Source organism: Astatotilapia calliptera, chromosome 9, assembly GCF_964374335.1.
Source record: "Astatotilapia calliptera chromosome 9, fAstCal68.1, whole genome shotgun sequence".
NCBI lineage: Eukaryota > Metazoa > Chordata > Actinopteri > Cichliformes > Cichlidae > Astatotilapia > Astatotilapia calliptera.
Window position 1 is genome coordinate 644,585 of NC_137430.1, and position 19,684 is coordinate 664,268.

The 19,684-nt window shown below is 44.0% G+C and overlaps 1 protein-coding gene across 2 annotated transcripts in view; it reads right to left on the minus strand.

Moving 5' to 3' along the window:
* The window catches only part of palmdb (palmdelphin b), a 92,910-nt gene that overhangs the window by 65,315 nt on the left and 7,911 nt on the right, over positions 1 to 19,684 (minus strand). For both annotated transcript variants that reach the window (XM_026179202.2, XM_080306279.1), the window contains exon 2: positions 2,189 to 2,236. In XM_026179202.2, the coding sequence (XP_026034987.2) occupies positions 2,189 to 2,233 (45 nt within the window). In that variant the 5' untranslated portion in view covers positions 2,234 to 2,236. The remainder of the gene's footprint in view (positions 1 to 2,188; positions 2,237 to 19,684) is intronic.

Below are 19,684 nucleotides of genomic sequence, written 5' to 3' on the forward strand. Positions count from 1 at the left end.
TTCCAACTTATGGCCCAACTTTAAATATTGAGCTGTAAAAGGCTCCCAAAGATTCATTGATTAAAAAGAGAGTACTTCAGATGTTTGATTGACTGATTTGGTATCCATCAGAGGGACTATGCGATCTACACAGTGAACCTGTGGGTTTTTGTCTGTTACAGAAGAAGGACCATGCTATTTGAAACTGTGGCCCCAACATGACTAGCTATAGTCACATTAACCTCCTAAGACCCGAACTCTTCCACTGCATGCATTTTTAATTTCTCTTTGATATTTGGGCATATTGGGGCCCAATGAATGTAAAAACAAAGAATTACCAGATTTATTTTTTTTTACCTTATTTTTGTTTTTAAGAAAAATAAGAGCCACACATCAGGATATTCGTTTAACATTTTGATAGAATAGTAGCAGCATAATGTCCTTGTAAGTGGATATCAGGCCCTTGTAGAGAAAAATTTAGTATTTTGGTTTAAATAACCCAAAATGTGATGTTCACGTATGTGGACGCCAGGTCCTAGGAGGTTAAAGTTCATTAAAGTTCCATGAAACATGTTAAGCTGAAACTGATAACATAATAACAAATATAGTAAAACTCCAAGTTAGATATTGTAAAAAGTGGAAGCCCCTGTGGATGAACAATAAAGCCAACACAGAAGTGCCAGAACTACTCCAGTTATACTAGCTGCCAATTAAAGCTGGCTCCAAAAGTCCCCTCGATTGTTTCACTTCAGCCAATAAATTAACATGTTCACAGCCTAGCACTACAAAAGTTTTGGCCTGGACTCCATCTTCTCCTTCATTACAACTGTTTTTATAACTCACCTGAATGTTGGAAGAGCTACAAGTTACCAGGGACACCATCGCTTTGACTGACAGGTGTGCCAACAGAGGCAGCCTCTCACCTGTGCTTGTGCTACTGATGCCATATTTAATAGAATTAACCAAGAAACAATATGGGCTGCTGTTTCGTACATTAAGTCTGTGCTCTAGTTTTAGTGAGTGCTGGTAAGTATTCACTGAACCTTATGTCATCATCAGTTAGTGCTTTATGTTAATATCTTTCTGCCTCAGATGAAAGCGATGCAGCCTCTCTGCACATTGACAGGCGAGTTGACTTGCACAGCTACAACTCTTTTCTGGCTGGATTTTCTCTCTACGCCATCTTGTAAATACACACCCACATGTTTTATTTTCAGGCTGTGCTTTGGTAACAACTCTTAGTTCTGCATCCTGACATCCTGCTAAAGTAAAGTATCACAGCTCTGAATTACAAGAATGCAGAGATTTACACAATGAGAAACATCTACTGATACACAGGTATTTTGCTGACATATATATATGATGGCATCAAAGAGTGTGACTATGAGCTCTTTACCATGATGGCCTGGAGCCTCTACTTGACGTCGGGGTCACCAGGATTCAACTGACATTTTTAAAACATGCACCTATGGAATGAATGTGAAGTGCCAGGCGACTTCCTTCTTTAATCATCGCATTCACAAGATGTTCAGAAACCCTGGAACCTTGACCTTGGACATAGACATGAAGGTAACCAGGATTCAAACTCATCTGAATCTTTTAGTAGATGCACCTACGGCATGAATTTCAAAATCCTACATCGCCTATTTCTCAAGTTGTTCATTTGTGTTTGGTAAAAACTAAAGACAAATTCCACTACAGTCATTCATTGTAAAATATAATTTTCACATTTCAGAAGCTAATATGAACTTTCAGCAGGACAAAAACAAGACAAAACAGTTACTCAGACTCTAAAGCTAAGTGTGATTATAAGCTGCCCATTTTATTACAGTTCCATAAGCGTCTGTTGTATTAAAATGTGAACTTATGTTATGAAGATGGACCTACTGTTCACACTGTTTCTAGCCTAAAGCTACCAGTGGAATTACTTCCTTGTTTGTTTTACTAAATCATAAAGACGCACTCACCTGACGTCACTAACTAACTCATGTGGACACAAATCAGATCATTCCGATGACAGACTTCCAGCTCTGCCCCTCTAGATATGATGGTCAACTTTAGTGCTATCTTTGCCATCTACACAAATGGATTAGAACCCATCACCACCAAATTTTTAAAAATGAAGTTTACTTCAAGTCAGTATGTAACACAGATTATTTGGAAACTGGCTTTTTACTTAAACTACAGAGACTGTAGGACTGCTGTTTACCATGATGGCCTGGAGCCTCTCCTTCAGCAGGTCGGCCTCCTCCATGTCCTACGTGAGAGACAAAGCATGTGACAGTTAATCAGCTGCAACTGTGGAGCCACACAGGAACACAGCAAATTAAAGAAGTTAGAAGCCATCACGAATCACTGTGATTACCCACTCTACAACATCTTTATGGAACATTCTCTCTCTCCGTCATACAACAGAGACACAGAAAATCAATCACACCCATAGACTTTTTACTTCTTATACAAACAGCAGATGAGCTATGTCAGAGACAGGAAGTTCCCTTTGGGATGTTCTTCTGATATGTAACTGCTTATTGTTGAAGGGCTCATAATTCTGTGTTCTATGTTCCCAGATTTTACTCTTTGATGCTCATTTGTGTAAATAATTACAAGAATACATAATCCGTATGGCACTTTGGTCAGCAAAACCTGTGCTTTAAAAATACATTTTACTGACTTGTATTAGTAGATCTAAATCATTCATGCATCACACAGCATTGTCAAACAGAGTATTCTACCTCTTTATATTGATAATGATTTCTTTTTAGCTTTTATTTGATCATCAATCATCATCATAAACATCAAGAATATATTTTGCTATCGTGGGTTTAGCTTTAAAACATGAAGTGAATAATAGCACATCATACATCATTTCACCAGTGTTGGGAAGGTTACTTTTAAAATGTATTCCACTACAGATTACAGATTACATGCCCCAAAATATAATTTGTACTGTATTCCATTACGTTACTCAATCAGAGTAACGTATTCTGAATACTTTGGATTACTTAATATATTATCATGCTTTTTACAACTACATGAATGTACTACTGCTGTGTGATTTATTACTATTACTGAAGGGTACTCTCCACACCAACACCAACTAGATGTTTAAATCATAATATAAATGAGTAACAGTAGGTGAACATTAGGTAAGGCTGCACTTTTTGCAGCGATCTCGTGTAGAAAACTATTCCGCGCGTATATAAAACAGGTCCGCGGCCCCAAACCGCAGTAAAGGGACCTCTGGCTAATATGTCGGGTTCGTGTCCATTTTCCCTGCAACACGGATTACACTACCCATCAGGCTACATTCTTTAAAGCTATGCCTGTAACACTCTGCCTGTTGCCTTCATATTAAATAATTTTTTTAATAATTTTTAAAGATATTTCTTCATGTCATTATGCAGGCCACAAGTAGAGGTGACATGGGCCGCGAGATTGAGACACAGGCATTAGAGCCTCTTAACATCCTAAGACCTGGCGTCCACATATGTGGACATCATATTTTGGGTTGTCCAAACCACAATACTAAATTTTGCTCAATAAGTGCCTGATATCTCTTACAAGGACATTATACTGCCACAAAACAAATGTCCTCATATGTGTATATCCAGGCCCTTGTAGAGCAAAATCAGGTAAAAAGATCATTCTTTGTTTTTGCATTCATCAGGTCCCAGTCAGTCCAAAGAGAAATTAAAAATGCATTCCATGAAAGAGTTCGGGTCTCAGGAGGTTAATGCGTGTTTTGTTTGGGTTTCCACCGGTGTGGAATTACCAAATTACCAAAAACAGAGAGGGGACAGCCTAACATGTGAAATAGGAAAAGACCGCCATGTAATCCATTTATTTCAACAAAGTAACTGTATTTTGAATACCACCTTTTTAAACAGTAACTGTAACGGAATACATCCATCCATCCATCCATCCATCTTCATCCGCTTTATCCGAGGCCGGGTCGCCTCCTCCCGGTGGGACATGCCTGGAACACCTCACCCAGGAGGTGCCCTGGAGGCATCCTTGTCAGATGCCCGAACCACCTCAGCTGGCTCCTTTCGATGTGGAGGAGCAGCGGCTCTACTCTGAGCCCCTCCCGGATGGCCGAACTTCTCACCCTATCTCTAAGGGAGAGACCAGCCACCCTTCGGAGGAAGCTCATTTCTGCCGCTTGTATCCGCGATCTCGTTCTTTCAGTCACTACCCACAGCTCGTGGCCATAGGTGAGGGTAGGGACGTAGATCGACTGGTAAATTGAGAGCTTCGCTTTTACACTCAGCTCCCTCTTCACCACGACGGACCGCATTACTGCAGCTGCAGCCCCAATCTGTCTGTCGATCTCCGGCTCCCTTCTCCCATCACTCGCGAACAGGACCCCGAGATACTTGAACTCCTCCACTTGGGGCAGGAACTCATCCCCGACCCAGAGTGGGCACTCCACCCTTTTCCGGCTGAGAACCATGGCCTCAGATTTGGAGGTGCTGGTCCTCATTCCCGCTGCTTCACACTCGGCTGTGAACCGTTCCAGTGCGAGCTGGAGGCCCTCACCCGATGAAGCCAACAGAACCACATCATCCGCAAAAATCAGAGATGAGATTCTGAGGCCACCAAAGCGAAAGCCCTCCGCCACTTGGCTGCGCCTAGAAATTCTGTCCATAAAAGTTATGAACAGAACCGGAGACAAAGGGCAGCCCTGGCGGAGCCCATCACCCACCGGGAACGAGTCCGACTTATTGCCGGCAATGCGAACCAAGCTCTTGCAACGGTTGTATAGGGATCGAATGGCTCGTAGCAATGGGCCAGACACCCCATACTCCCGCAGCACCTCCCACAGGACACCCCGAGGGACACGGTCGAATGCCTTCTCCAAGTCCACAAAACACATGTAGACTGGTTGGGCAAACTCCCATGCACCCTCAAGTATCCTCGAGAGGATAAAGAGCTGGTCCAGCGTTCCGCGACCAGGACGAAAACCGCATTGTTCCTCCTGTATCCGAGGTTCGACTAGCGGACGAACTCTCCTTTCCAGCACCCTGGCATAGACTTTCCCAGGGAGGCTGTAACAGAATACAGTTACTCATATTTTGTATTTTAAATACATAACAGCGGTATATGTATTCCGTTACTCCCCAACACTGCATTTCACTAGGTACATCTGAGCTTGTAGTTAAATACATGTAAACGTTTCATATTAAACATGACTGCATATTGTTATTCTTATTTGCACTGACAGCATTACACTATGCTTTGCAATCCACTGACATGGGACAAAAGAAAACAATACTACAATTCACATTTAAAACTTCTATTCATTTTATTCATGTAGAAATATTCTGCACTGACCGCACAACCCGAAACAGCAGCAAATGTAACACAATCTAAAGGTTAGCTGGAAAAGTAGAGCTCTCCATGCTTACACCACACACACAACAAAGCTACAAGGCTAATTAGCCATGCTAGCTCAACTCAGCAGTATGTAATTAGTCGGAAGAAAAAGTAAATTTTATTTTGTCATGTTAGGAAATCTGTTGGAGAGGTAAGTGACGGAAGTGACGAATGGTAGCTTAGAATTGAACAAATTCCTTTAAGCTTCAATTTTACCAAATACACTTATCAATTGTCTTATAACTAACAACATTTGTCTAAATCTTCTCCAACACCCTGGAGAACAATGGGGAGAGTTTAGAGGCTCTCCAAGATTACATTGATCGGTGCTTCCAGGATCTCATGATGAAGAAGGCCCAGAGTGCAGCTTCCCCGGCCAAATCTGAGACGCTGTCATTGAAAAGATGTCGCCCAGCAGATTCCCCCGGCACAACATCACCAGCCGGCAAAGATATTGTCGACATACTGGAGTCAATCAACAAACGATTGTCCAGTTTCGACGCAAGGCTGTCCTTGGTGGAGATTCTACACCGAGAATTTAAATCCTTGCGAGAATCCCTCGAGTTCAGCCAGCAGCAGGTGGAAATGCTCGCTGCTGAAAATGCCACGCTAAGGGAGTCGGTGAAATGTCTCACAGACAATGTTACCCAGTGTGAGTACAAGAAAATAATTATTATAATATAAATATCTCTATATTTAGACTATAATGACACTCCCGAAACATCAGCTTCTGTTCTATGGGAAGCAGGGAAAGCTGTGATGAGAGGTAAAATAATTTCTTTCTCATCACATAAAAAGAAAAAAGAAAACAAAAATATTCAGGAATTAGAAAAAACCATCAAATCACTAGAAGAAGCCTACGCGTCCCACCAAGATCAGGAAACATTGAACAAAATACGCAAAACAAAACTAGAATTAAATGAGAGAATTGATTTTTAAAAAAACTAAATTCTTAGTACAAAGACTACGCTTACAAAATTATGAACATGGTAATAAATCCGGTCAATTTCTAGCAAACCAGCTAAAAAAAGAAAAAGAAAAAACAATAAAAGGTGTTGTTCAAGATTCCACAGAATGTTGCAGGAAATCAAGGAAAATGGCAGACTACCACCAAATATGAATTCTGCAAACATTAATCTCCTGCTAAAACCAGGCAAAGACCCTGTATATCCCTCAAGCTATCGTCCAATATCCCTTATAAATGTAGACCTTAAAATAATCTGCAAAGCTCTCTCAAAGAGACTGGAGAAAATAACCCCCCTCTTAATTCATCCTGACCAAACTGGTTTCATAAAAGGTAGGCACTCATCAACAAATACACGCAGATTACTTAATTTGATAGACTACTCATACAGTAAAAACCTAGAAACTACAATATTCTCTTTAGACGCAGAAAAAGCATTTGACAGAGTAAACTGGAAATTTCTATTTGCAACTTTACACAAATTTGGTTTTGGATCCTCTTTCATAAACTGGTTAAAAATATTATATAATTCCCCAACAGCTTGTGTTAGAACAAATGACCAGACATCCTCCAGCTTCTGTCTCTTGAGGGGCACCAGGCAGGGATGCCCACTCTCCCCTTCTTTTTTTTTTTTCTTTTTTTTTTTAAAGGCAAGATGGGATTTAATTAAAGTCATTACACCTCTCTTCCAGCTGTCAAAAACTGCTTACAGCTTGCAACCTCCTCCTAACCGTTGTCCTTTTCCTCTCCTCTCTTCTCTGCCTTTGACTTCTCTTATTTATTTATTTATTTTTTTTGCCTGTCCCATTTGGTTCTTTAGCCGTCAGAATTGTTGTCTGAGGACCAACAAGGAGACCCAATGGACTTACTTTGCCAAATGGATCATCGTGGCATTGCCGTATTGGTCCATTTGATCTACCTTTGTTTTTATTATTTATTATATTTTATTTTCAGATGTTACAGACGGGACAGACATGAGTGAGGGACAGGAAAGGGAGAGAGAAAGAGGAAGGAAAAGAAAAACAGAAGGGGAGAGGGACAGTGAGAAAGGGGGGGAGAAAAAAAATCTCCTGGATCACCTGTTGAGAGAAGAAGAAGAGAAAACAAGCAAAAAAAACCCCAAAGCAACATACTAAACACAACACCATCGCATTAATCTAGCTAAGTGTAAACAGCATTAAATACTAAATATTGAATGTTGTTGTGCAGCACGCAGGACAGACAGCGCACAATGTGCTTTGAAGTAGCAGCCAAGAAAGGTGTAATTTAAGTCTACGAGCAGTGAACATCCGTGTGCACACCTGTGTGGATCAGCGCGCTTGTATTCAAATGGTTTCCACATGTAATGGTCTGCAAGAGGATGTAGAGAGCCATAGCCCCGCCCCCCAGGGCATGAAGCTGGCATGGAGGAGAGCCAGGCCCCAGACATCCAGAGGCCTCAGAGTGCGAGAGCCCAAGGAGGACCACCAGAGGGGCATCCGTGCCACCCTCATGGGAAGGGCTGAGGATCCCCAGACGAGGCGTCACCCAGTAGCCACCGAGCAGAAGCTAGAGGGGGCTGCACCGGCGTGCCCGCGGGCTCTGCCGGCAGCCAGCTGTGCCAGAGTGAACCGAGCCGCAGGCCCAGAGGCCGGAGGCCCGAGGGCCCCCCGCACCCCGGAAGAGGCCTGACCGAGCAACAGGCACCAGGCCCCGCCAGGTAGCCACCGGGAGTGAGCCGGTACATACCTGAGTGCCCAGCCCCGGACACCAAGAACCACCAGTGCACCGACCCCTGAGGGCTTCAGTCACCGGCAGGGAGTGTGGTGAGGGGAGACAGGTCTTGGAGGGCCTGGGAGTTTCCCAGAGAGGTGGAGTCTAAGACCCGACCTGACATATAGACACAGACAAACAGGAAAACAGAGAAACAAACATGCATTCCCACCCTCATGCACACATATACAAAAACTCAGCACTCACCCAACACCCACTCTCCCCTTCACTGTTTGCAATTTTTATTGAACCACTAGCAGCAGCAATCAGACAGAATTCAGTAATTAATGGCATAAAATGCAAGAACGTGGAACATAAAATCAGCCTTTATGCGGATGATGTGTTACTCTTTCTCCAAAATTCACAAACCAATATCTCTGGGGTGATTGAATTGATAAACTCTTTTGCAAGAATATCAGATTACTCAATTAACTGGTCAGAATCTACAGTCCTACCGATTAATTGCTCCCTCCATAATTCCTCTTCTACACCACTGCAATCGGGAAATATAAAATATTTAGGTATTAATGTTTCTCCCAAGCTTGCAGATCTAACTAAATTAAACCATATCCCACTTTTAAAGAAGGTAGAAGATGATCTGGCTAGATGGAAATGTCTACCCATATCACTCATGGGAAGGGTTGCCACTATAAAAATGATGGTCTTACCAAAAATAAATTATTTATTCTCAATGATCCCAACTAAACCGCCACAAGATTGGTTCAGATCTCTAGATTCATGTATGTCCAAATTCCTTTGGAAAAATAAACCCCCACGTATAAGCTTAAAAACACTACAAAAGACCAAGGATAAAGGAGGACTAGAACTGCCTAACTTTCAGCACTACTTCTTAGCCAACAGGCTTCAGTTTATCTCAGGATGGCTAAAACATACCCTCTTAGATGAACCTTGGCTAGACGTAGAACAAGCACTTTGCAATAATCTAGAGATCTCAGACCTACCATTTATCAGCTCAAACATCCAACGACATGAATGCTTTAAAAGCATCAACATCAGCTCTTCTCTGACAGCATGGTGGGAGTTTCTAAAAATGACGGCGTCTTCATTAATCCCATGCAAACGTACACCTATCTGGAACAACCCTGACATATTACAAAACAATAATATGATAAACTTTTCAGATTGGAGTGGTAAAGGAATCAAATATTTAGAACATATACTAGAAGGAACAGAATTTATTTCATTTGACGGACTAGTTACACAATATGGGATCAACAAGAAAAGATTTTTAGAATATCAACAAATTAAATCCATAGTAAAAAAGAAATTTAAACCGGGTCAAGTTGAACTACAAACACCACCAAGTGTGGTTCAATTTCTTACTCTTAAAACCCCCAAATTACTATCCAAAATATACAGAATGCTTTCTAAAACAGATGAATCAATATCACTTCCTATTGCAAAATGGGAAGCAGATTTATCAGTTAACTTAGACCTAAACTTCTGGTCTCAGATTTGCTTAAAGACCTTTCATCTAATTAGAAATCCCAGTCTTCAATTAATTCAATACAAAATATTACATAGAGTGCACTATACAGGTCATCGGATGTTCAAGATGGGCTTTACATCTACCAACAACTGCTCACACTGCCAAACCAATTCACCGGACAATTATATCCACGCTCTTTGGTTCTGTCCACCAGTTCAGAAGTTTTGGCGCGAGATATGTGAAGACTTATCGAAGTGTCTGAAATGTAACATTCCAACTTCCCCCTTAGTGTGTTTGTTGGGCAGCTTAGATAATGTCCCTTCAGAAAAGAATATCGCCCATATGGTTTTCACTGCCCTATGCATAGCCAAGAAAACAGTCCTCATGAACTGTCCATCCATCCATTCACTTCCACTTATCCTTTTCAGGGGCGCTGGGGGCGCTGGAGCCTATCCCAGCTGTCATAGGGCGAGAGGCGGGGTACACCCTGGACAGGTCGCCAGTCTGTCACAGGGCCAACACACAGGGACAGACAACCATTCGCACTCACATTCACTCGCACATTCACACCTAGTGACAATTTGGATTATCCAATCAGCCTATCCCCACAAGCTGTCTTTGGACGGTGGGAGGAAGCCCGAGTACCCGGAGGGAACCCACGCAAACACGGGGAGAACATGCAAACTCCACACAGAAAGACCCCGGCCTGATGTTGGAATTGAACTCAGGACTTTCTTGCTGTGCGGCAACAGTGATAACCACCGTGCCACCATGCTGCCCAGTCCTCATGAACTGGAAAAATAAAAATAAGCTTAATTCTAACCAATATAGAAATTATCTATTAGATTACATTAGTCTTGATACAGCCTCTGCCACCACATCAGATCAATTGCTCTGGGCTCCTTTGATCAGCTCCATCACCTAGTGGGGTTGGGGTAGGGACAGGCTTGGAGCGTCGGGTGATTCCCCAGGAGCATCTTCTTTGGGGGGCTCAACTCGGGGTAGCGGTCATGGCCTGTTAAGGGCTCTGTTGGCTCTTAGGTGACGGTTTCCTCGTGGCTGCGTGCAGCGGGGCTAGGGGAGGGTCTGTGCTGACGGACATGGGTTACTGACCTGGTAGCCTGGCTGCCCCTGGGTGGGTCTGGGGCGGGGGTGGGGTTCTGGGGGTGCTCCGTCTCCGGGCTGGGGCCCTGGATCCTGGTTGGTGTGTTTCCGGGGGTGTGGGCAGGTGGGTGTATGGGGGCCCAGCCCTGGCGCAGGGTGCCGCCGGTGCATCAAGCCACCTGGGGGGCTCTTCTACTGGTGGGGGAGGCTGTTACATCTTGCAGGAGGTCTCCTCTCTTCAGGAACTCTCTCTGCAGGAGGGGGAGGAAGATCTCAGCCTGGGCGTCTATTGTCTCATGTAGTCTGGAAGATGAGTGGATGGTGGGGTGGGTGCAGTTTTCTCTGTGGTGGGGTCGGGTGGGCTGTCCCGGGCTCTGTGGGGTTGGGCGGTGCTGCTGTACTGGTCCCCGGTCCAGATGGGCCTGGGCCCCCTTTCCCTGGTGGGTTGCAGAGTATGGGGGTGCCTACTGGGGTCAGCGGAGGAGCTGGCCCCAGGGAGGGGTCACTTGCCCCTCCCTTCCTTCCCTCCCCATCTCCAGCTGCCTCCCTCTTCCCGCTCCACCACAACCACCCACACATGCAGGGCCTTGGGGTAAAGGTGTGTCACCAGGGTGCAGAGGAGGCTACCCCCCCCCCCCCCCCTCTGTCCCCTTCTGGCTGCCTCTGCCTCAATTTTATCTCACAACTTAGACATTCACATTACTCACACTCTCATAACACATACATATAGGATCTTGGGGGTGGGCACGATACACGGAATCCAAAGTACCATCAGGGTGTGCACCTCACCCCTGGCGTCATTGCCCACCTCTCAATTTTAAATACACGTAGACATTAAGGGCTAGCAGGAGGGACCATGCGCTTACCTGCTGCTCTCTGGCAGGTAGCTCCAAGCCCTCCTGGGTTTTAAATGCACGTTAGAACACACATGCATCAACACTACAATGAGCGGGTGGAGGGAGGTTTGGAGTCTTCTCTCACCCCCGTTCTCTGCGACCTGCTGGAGCGGGGGGTGTAGGAGGATAGGTTGGCCATCTGACTGCGGTCTGGAATGTGGGGCCTTCCTGCTGCTGCGGAAAAGGGTAACACCGCAGGGAAAAAGGGTAACACCACCTGGGTCTTGGTGCAGTTTCCCCCTCCAGGGGCAAGGGTACCTAGACCCGGTTTGTAGAGTACGCTTGGGGAGTGTGATCGTGTGTACAACGTCTCTTTATGTCTGTCTCCACGTTGGTTGAGTGTGGAGTAAGTGCATATGAGAGCATGAGGGTGGGAATGGATGTTTGTGTCTGTGTGTGCCTGTATGTCTGTGTCTATATGTCAGGTTGGGTATCAGACGCCACCTCTCTGGGGACACCTCAGGCCCTCCAAGGTATGGAGGCCTATCTCCCCCCACCACTCCCCCTGCCGGTGGCAGACGCCCTCAGACATCGGTGCACTGGTGGTTCTTTGTGTCTGGATGGGCGTCCAGGTACACACCGGCTCACTCCTGGTGGCCGCTTATCGGGGCCTGGAGCCTGGGGCTCACTCGGGCCCCTGTGGGGGGGTGGGGTGCCCTCGGCCTCTCGGCCTGGGGCTCGGTCACTCTGGCACAGCTGGCTGCCGGCGGAGCTCACGGGCGCGTCACTGCAACTCCCCCTGGCTTCTGCTCCGCGGCTGCTGAGTGAGCCCTCATCTGGGACTCTCCTCAGCTCTTTCTGGGACAGTGGCACGGCTGCCCCTCTGTTGGTCTTCCTTGGTCTCTTGTGTTCTGGGGGCCTCTGGATGTCTGGAGTTTTGATCTCCTCCATACCTGCTTCATGCCCTGGAGGACGGGGCTGTGGCCCCCCCACACCCTCTAGCAGATCATTACATGAAGGAACCTTTTAAAAACAAGCGCGTCCATGCTCACAGGTGTACACACGGGTGATCACACCCACAAACTACACCCTTTTTGGCTCCTACCTCAAAGCACACTGTGTTCTGTTGATCTTATGTGCTGCACAATAATGTTTAATATTTAGTATTTACTGTTATATTCACATAGATCATCACGATGATGTTGTTTATTCTATTGTTCTTTTTTCTGCTTGTTTTCTCTTTTTTCTTTCTCAACAGGTGATCCAGGTGATTGATATTTGTATTTTTTGTCTGTTTGTTTTGTTTGTTTTTGTTTTTTGCCCTTTAGCACCATTCCTCTTCCCCGCTGTTTTTCTTTCCCTCTTTCTTTCTCCCTTTTCTTTCCCCCAGTCATGTCTGTCCTGTGTGTAGCAAGTGAAAATAAAATAAATTAAACAATAAAAGCAAAAGTGAATCAGATAGACCAATACGGCAAACCTACATAAACCTACAATCTACAGTCTCTATGATAATGAGGACAGAAATATCATCTTTCCCCAACAACACAGATGTAAACCAAACCAAAAAGGCTTTAAATTGATTTCCACAGTGGTTCTACTTTAGAAATATGAGCAGGTAGAAAGGTTGCTCCAAGCCTGACTGCACTTGTTACCTGTTGAAGATCAGACTTTGGTTCCTGGTCAGTGGTGGGCATGCACTGGGTGTGTTTGGTGATAACCTCTCATCTTTTATTTTAACTGATGAAGCTATAGTATATGAAAGTACCATGTGGCTTCACTGTGTCGCTTTACACTATGAAATTAGATCTGGGGCTACACACTTTTTGATGAAAGTGATGATCTTCGTCTTCACCTGCAGTCCATGTTCTGTATCACTTCATGCTTGTTTCCTGATGAGAGCAGCTAAGATGTTTTTGTTTTTCTTTGTTGGGCTTTTGTTTGCTACCTTTCCACTGCATTCTTGAACACACTGTAACATATAGATAGGCCTTAGTTTAGATGAGCTCACACAAAATACTTACAAACGGGGAGCCTCATGAATTAATGATGAATTTCAAAACAAAATAAGTATTTGAAACCCAGATAACAAACAAACTGTCTCATACCTTTACCATTATATGTACTGATGTGTGTAAAATTCTATATAAATGATTTTCTAATGATTAACATCAGACTTAAACTTGGAAGAATTTATTTATGTCTGTGGGGTAGATATGAGGACAGTCATACAACAGTTAATTTGATATGTCCTGTGATGATAAAGTGCTAAACATTGTCCATCTGCAGGGCCAACGACCCCTACACAGGAAGTCTGATAAAAAGGTCCTAATCTCTGATCCTATCAGTCTCACCCAGTGGGTAATGCAGAATTCAGCTGGAGCTGATGTGGGTGAGGGGACTGAGCTGGACTTGATGTCCTGGTGTCTTCCCTGATTGAGCTGATATAGAGAAACCTGAGCAGCCTTACAGGTCAGATTGTGTCAGTCCCAGCTGTTATGTCAGCTCTCCTCTCAGTCATGGCACTTGTTAATCTGGGTTGGTTTTAGAAGCCTGGACCCAATCTACTGTTACTTTAAAAGGCTGGAGAAACCTGTGAGGGCCATTTACACTAAAATAATTAAAAACTCACACTTTTTACCCCTTTGTGAAACCTTTGTCCTCGATTTAGACTTTAATTGTGGGAGATTTTATTAAAGTAAATTTGCAGGAGCAAAGCAAAAGCAGAAATAAAAATAATATGTATCACAAAATAATAGCCATATCCCATCAGTCATCCTTATCTATTTAACCTACTGTGGAGTAGGGAGACGTTGGAAGGGACACAGGTACATCTAGCAATGAAGATGTGGTCCGTCTCATTGCTTTGAGCTACTGGAAACACTCCAACATGGCAGTGATGAGCGAAGATAGAGCCACGTCCACTTTACAAGTCTACAGTTTCGATCGTGGTCTGCTCCTTCTCAGCATCTCTGCTGGAATTTCCAAAGGTGGACTTCTGAGATCTGTACTGATCTCACAGGAACAGGCCCAGAACATCTCCAGACATTCCAGTTTATACTTTGCTCACTTGTCCCACCTCCCTCTCTCTGGGATCTAGTGTTTACATACAGATCCAGCGCTCTTCAGCCACAACGTTTCATTCTCTATTTCTTTCTTTTAAAATGGAAAATTCTGTTATATTTAAACATTCGGTTACGTAATAATAAGCTTCATTCAGTTTAGATTTCATTACCACGTTCACTTTAGCACAATCTGTCTTAATCCAAATACTTTTCACCTTAAACTCTGTGTTTGTCAGTCACAGTTTACTAAATACAATCTGCTTTCTTACTAAATCAAACACTTTAAAAGTCAGACATTCACAGATCTATGTCCTGTGTGTGCGCTCTCACACACACACACTCATATCTCTCAAGGTCATTTCTACACCAGTTTTCAGTGAGGTCTTTCAAATCATTATTGTCTTACACTAAACTTAAACATATTTATATTTAACTGATCATGTTCTGACCGGCATTTAATATAATTAACTATCAGCAAAATCAAATAATAATAATCTGTGTTTACTCATTATTGTTCACAATCATGGAAAGACGATGACAGATCACCGACACAGATCTTATTTTCTCAAACCCAGACATGGCTATAAAAGGCTGATGGTGGATCATGTCCACACACAAAATCTGGACTTTAGAATAGACATTTCCAATACTCAGACTACATTTCTCTGTTAACATACTAAAAAGAATTATATTTTTAATTGATCTTTTATTATGATCCTTGGGGGTTTCCTCCAAATCTGGACTTGGTCATGCCTGAGCTTCTGGACAGTGTGAGGTTCAGCCTGGTGTAACGTCTGTTGTGGACGTTTTCCATTAAATAAAGCCTGCAGACAAGCGGTGAGCAGTAGCTAACATTCTTTAATCAAGACACAAAGAACCCTTCTCTCATCCCAACCGGTTGCAGCAGATGGCCCCGCCCCTCCCTGAGCCTGGTTCTGCCGGAGGTTTCTTCCCGTTAAAAGGGAGTTTTTCCTTCCCACTGTTGCCAAAGTGCTGCTCATAGGGGGTCATATGATTGTTGGGTTTTTCTCTGCATCTATGAAGCGCCTTGAGGCGACTTTTGTTGTGATTTGGCGCTATATAAATAAAATTGAATTGAAATTGAATTGAAAGAACAGAAAAACCAAGCTTGGTGGAGAGCCTGCATGATCGTGGGGCAGACAGTCAGCAGAGTCTGAGCCCAGCATGGCTCTCAGTTAAATACCTTCTCCAGGAACAAAATGCAGTACACAGCTGTTTCAGACCTTAAGGTTCACACTCCCTTGCTACCTCCCAGAGTCCTCAAAGAGACAAAAGATTCTTCCTGTGGAGTCGTCTGCTTCTCCCAACTTCCTTACCAGACCCCCACGTCTGTCTAACTGTATGAGTGTGAGACATGTGAAAATCCAGTGGCACCAAGGCATCATACAATAAAATAATGTGAATAATACATAAATAAAAGAAATTCCTATACACTTCCCAGAGGTGTTCTACTGAATTTAGGTCAGCCAGGCATGACAGTTAATGGTATCAATTGTTTCATCCTCCAGGAGCTGCCTGCATACAGGCACGTGAGGCTGGGCATTGTCATGCGTGGGGAGGAATTCAGGACCCACTGAACCATCATCGGGTCTTGATATGCCTCCCCAGACCATCATCGTTCTGCCACCAGACCCTTTCATGTCTATCAAGTGTTCTCCAGGTTCTCCTGCGCTTATCACGTATTCTATCACAAATGTAAATGGACTGATTCTTATAGAGCGCTTTTCTACTCTCCCAGAGTACTCAAAGCGCTCTATAAAGCATTCACAAGCACTTTCTCTATACTTAGTGCTGTCTAACTACATTCACACACAAACACATCAGAGAGCAACTTGGGGTTAGTATCTTGCCCAAGGATACTTGACATGCTGGAGGAGCCAGAGATTGAACCACCAACCTTCCAATCAGTAGGTGACCTGCTCTACCCCCGAGCTACAGCCACCCCTACAAGCAGCTGAGCATGTCAGGTCCTCAGGCCATCCTCATAAAACGTTTTTTTTACCTGGAACCCCAGCCAAGTAGGTCATAAAAAAAGAACCTGGTTCCAGGTACTACCACCTAATGAAAAACCCTAAAACACAAGATGAGCTAAGCCAAGTAGGTACTAGTGGAAGAGACAACAACCAAAACTTCTTACACCAGAGATGAGCTCCTGAACATCAGGGCTTCAAGTCCTGAGGACTTGAGGAGGTTTCTGTTTTTACATAAACAGTGGTGTAATGATGGTGTTATTTAAATAACTATTCAAACTGTGCTCCTCATCTGGAATCTTTAGTCATTTACTGCAAACCTTTTTACTCCCTACATGAGTTTACTTCATTCAGTGTGGTAGGTGTGTATATTCCACCACAGGCCAACATACAGGAGGCCTGGGAGACAAAGCTAGACACCTTAGTCATTGTCCTTGGTGATTTTAACCAAAGAAACCTCAGTCAGAAGCTCCCTAAATGCATACACGTTATTCAATGCCCAACCAGACAACTCTACTGTTACACCACAGTAAGCAATGCCTACCATGCAGTCCTTCATGCTGCATTAGGAATCTCATGGTTTACTTGATCCCTTCATACTGGTAGAAACTACAACTCTCTAAACGTGTATTGAAGACATGTAGGTAGCGCACTAATGATGCAGGCATGTCCGGCTTGCACTGACATGGAGGTTTTCAGGACTGCTACCAACAGTTTGGAAGAGTATACGGATGTTGTGACATCATACATCAGCTTCTGTGAGGACAGCTGCGTATAATGACGCACCAGGGTGAGCTATATTAATGACAAGACCTTGTTCACACCTAAGCTATGGAGGCTTAGCTGTGAGGAGGCTGGAAAAGGAAGAAGTGTTTTGGCATGGGCACAGAGATTGTTTCACCCCTTCAGAAGTTTCTTGATCTCTCAGGATACTTTTCTCCATACTTGAAAGAGATGGAAAAAAGAGACAGAACACCTGCAAACACCATCAACATTGCGTGCAGCAGCAACCACAGCCTCCCAGACACTGTTCAGAGAGGTGTACTGTTTTCCCTCCTTGTAAATCTCACATTTGATGATGGACCACAGGTTCTCAATGGGGTTCAGATCAGGTGAACAAGGAGGCCATGTCATTAGTTCTTCTTCTTTTATACCCTTTCTTGCCAGCCACGCTGTGGAGTACTTGGACGCGTGTGATGGAGCATTGTCCTGCATGAAAATCATGTTTTTCTTGAAGGATGCAGACTTCTTCCTGTACCACTGCTTGAAGAAGGTGTCTTCCAGAAACTGGCAGTAGGACTGGGAGTTGAGCTTGACTCTATCCTCAACCCGAAAAGGCCCCACAAGCTCATCTTTGATGATACCAGCCCAAACCAGTACTCCACCTCCACCTTGCTGGCGTCTGAGTGGGACTGGAGCTCTCTGCCCTTTACCAATCCAGCCACGGGCCCATCCATCTGGCCCATCAAGACTCACTCTCATTTCATCAGTCCATAAAACCTTAGAAAAACCAGTCTTGAGATATTTCTTGGCCCAGTCTTGACGTTTCAGCTTGTGTGTCTTGTTCAGTGGTGGTCGTCTTTCAGCCTTTCTTACCTTGGCCATGCTCTGAGTATTGCACACCTTGTGCTTTTGGGCACTCCAGTGATGTTGCAGCTCTGAAATATGGCCAAACTGGTGGCAAGTGGCATCTTGGCAGCTGCACGCTTGACTTTTCTCAGTTCATGGGCAGTTATTTTGCGCCTTGGTTTTTCCACACGCTTCTTGCGACCCTGTTGACTATTTTGAATGAAACGCTTGATTGTTCGATGATCACGCTTCAGAAGCTTTGCAATTTTGAGACTGCTGCATCCCTCTGCAAGATATCTCACTATTTTTGACTTTTCTGAGCCTGTCAAGTCCTTCTTTTGACCCATTTTGCCAAAGGAAAGGACGTTGCCTAATAATTATGCACACCTGATATAGGGTGTTGATGTCATTAGACCACACCCCTTCTCATTACAGAGATGCACATCACCTAATATGCTTAATTGGTAGTAGGCTTTCGAGCCTATACAGCTTGGAGTAAGACAACATGCATGAAGAGGATGATGTGGACAAAATACTCATTTGCCTAATAATTCTGCACTCCCTGTATAAAAATCAGTCCATTTACCACTTATCTGGTTAGGGCCAAGCACAATAACCTTAGTTTTATCTGATTTTAGAAGCAGTAAATTCGGTAATTAGAGGGGTGTTATCTGGCTTCATAGTTGGGTGTCATCTGCACAGCAGTGAAAATGTATGCTATGCCTTTTGATGATGCTGCCTAAGGGAAGCATGTATAATGTACACAGAATTGGTCCTAGCACTGAACCCTGTGGAATTCCATAATGAACCTCAGCGTGTGAAGAAGACTCTCCATTTACATCTCATGTGTCAAACCCAAGGCCCGCGGGCCACATCCGGCCCAGCGTACATTTCTATCAGGCCCGCAAGATCATTTTATAGAGATTTATTGTTATTGTTATGCATGGCCTGGCGATATGAGGTGCTAATAACACACAAACTACAGATCCAATAATGAAGCGCTGCAGCCTCCTTGCCAAACGCTAGGCTACCTGGGAACATTCCTGCCTCAATCAAGTCAAACTTCTGTGTTTGCCAAGCTAACCCCTCACAATGGCGAAGAGAAAAGTTGATTCCTAAAGCAGAGCCTTTCAGCGCCCGGTGGGAGGATGAATATATGTTTACGTCTACGCGATGTCATGTCTCCAGACAAAACGCAGATTTTGGTAAATGTGAGCCTGAGCAGAAATACGACTGCTCATCGGGTTTGTGAGGATGCCACTGATTTAAGAACACAGTTGTGTGAAAGAAGCAAAGACTTTATTGCATACTCTCTTGTTGTGGATGAAAGTACAGTTGAGGCCAAAATTATTAGCCCCCGTTATGAAATCAGAGAATACACCTGATTTAAGTGTGAAAATGACCATTAACAACAAGTCTGTGTTTTGTATAGTGTATCTGTTCCCAAAATAACAATGTCCACTAAGTTTAATTAGGATATTTTATTGATACACCAAGCTGAAACAAGAAAGGGCAAAAATGAGACATCCAAAATTATTAGCCCCATGGCCATTAATAGTCAATACTGTACACTTTCTGAGCCACAACTGACAACAATC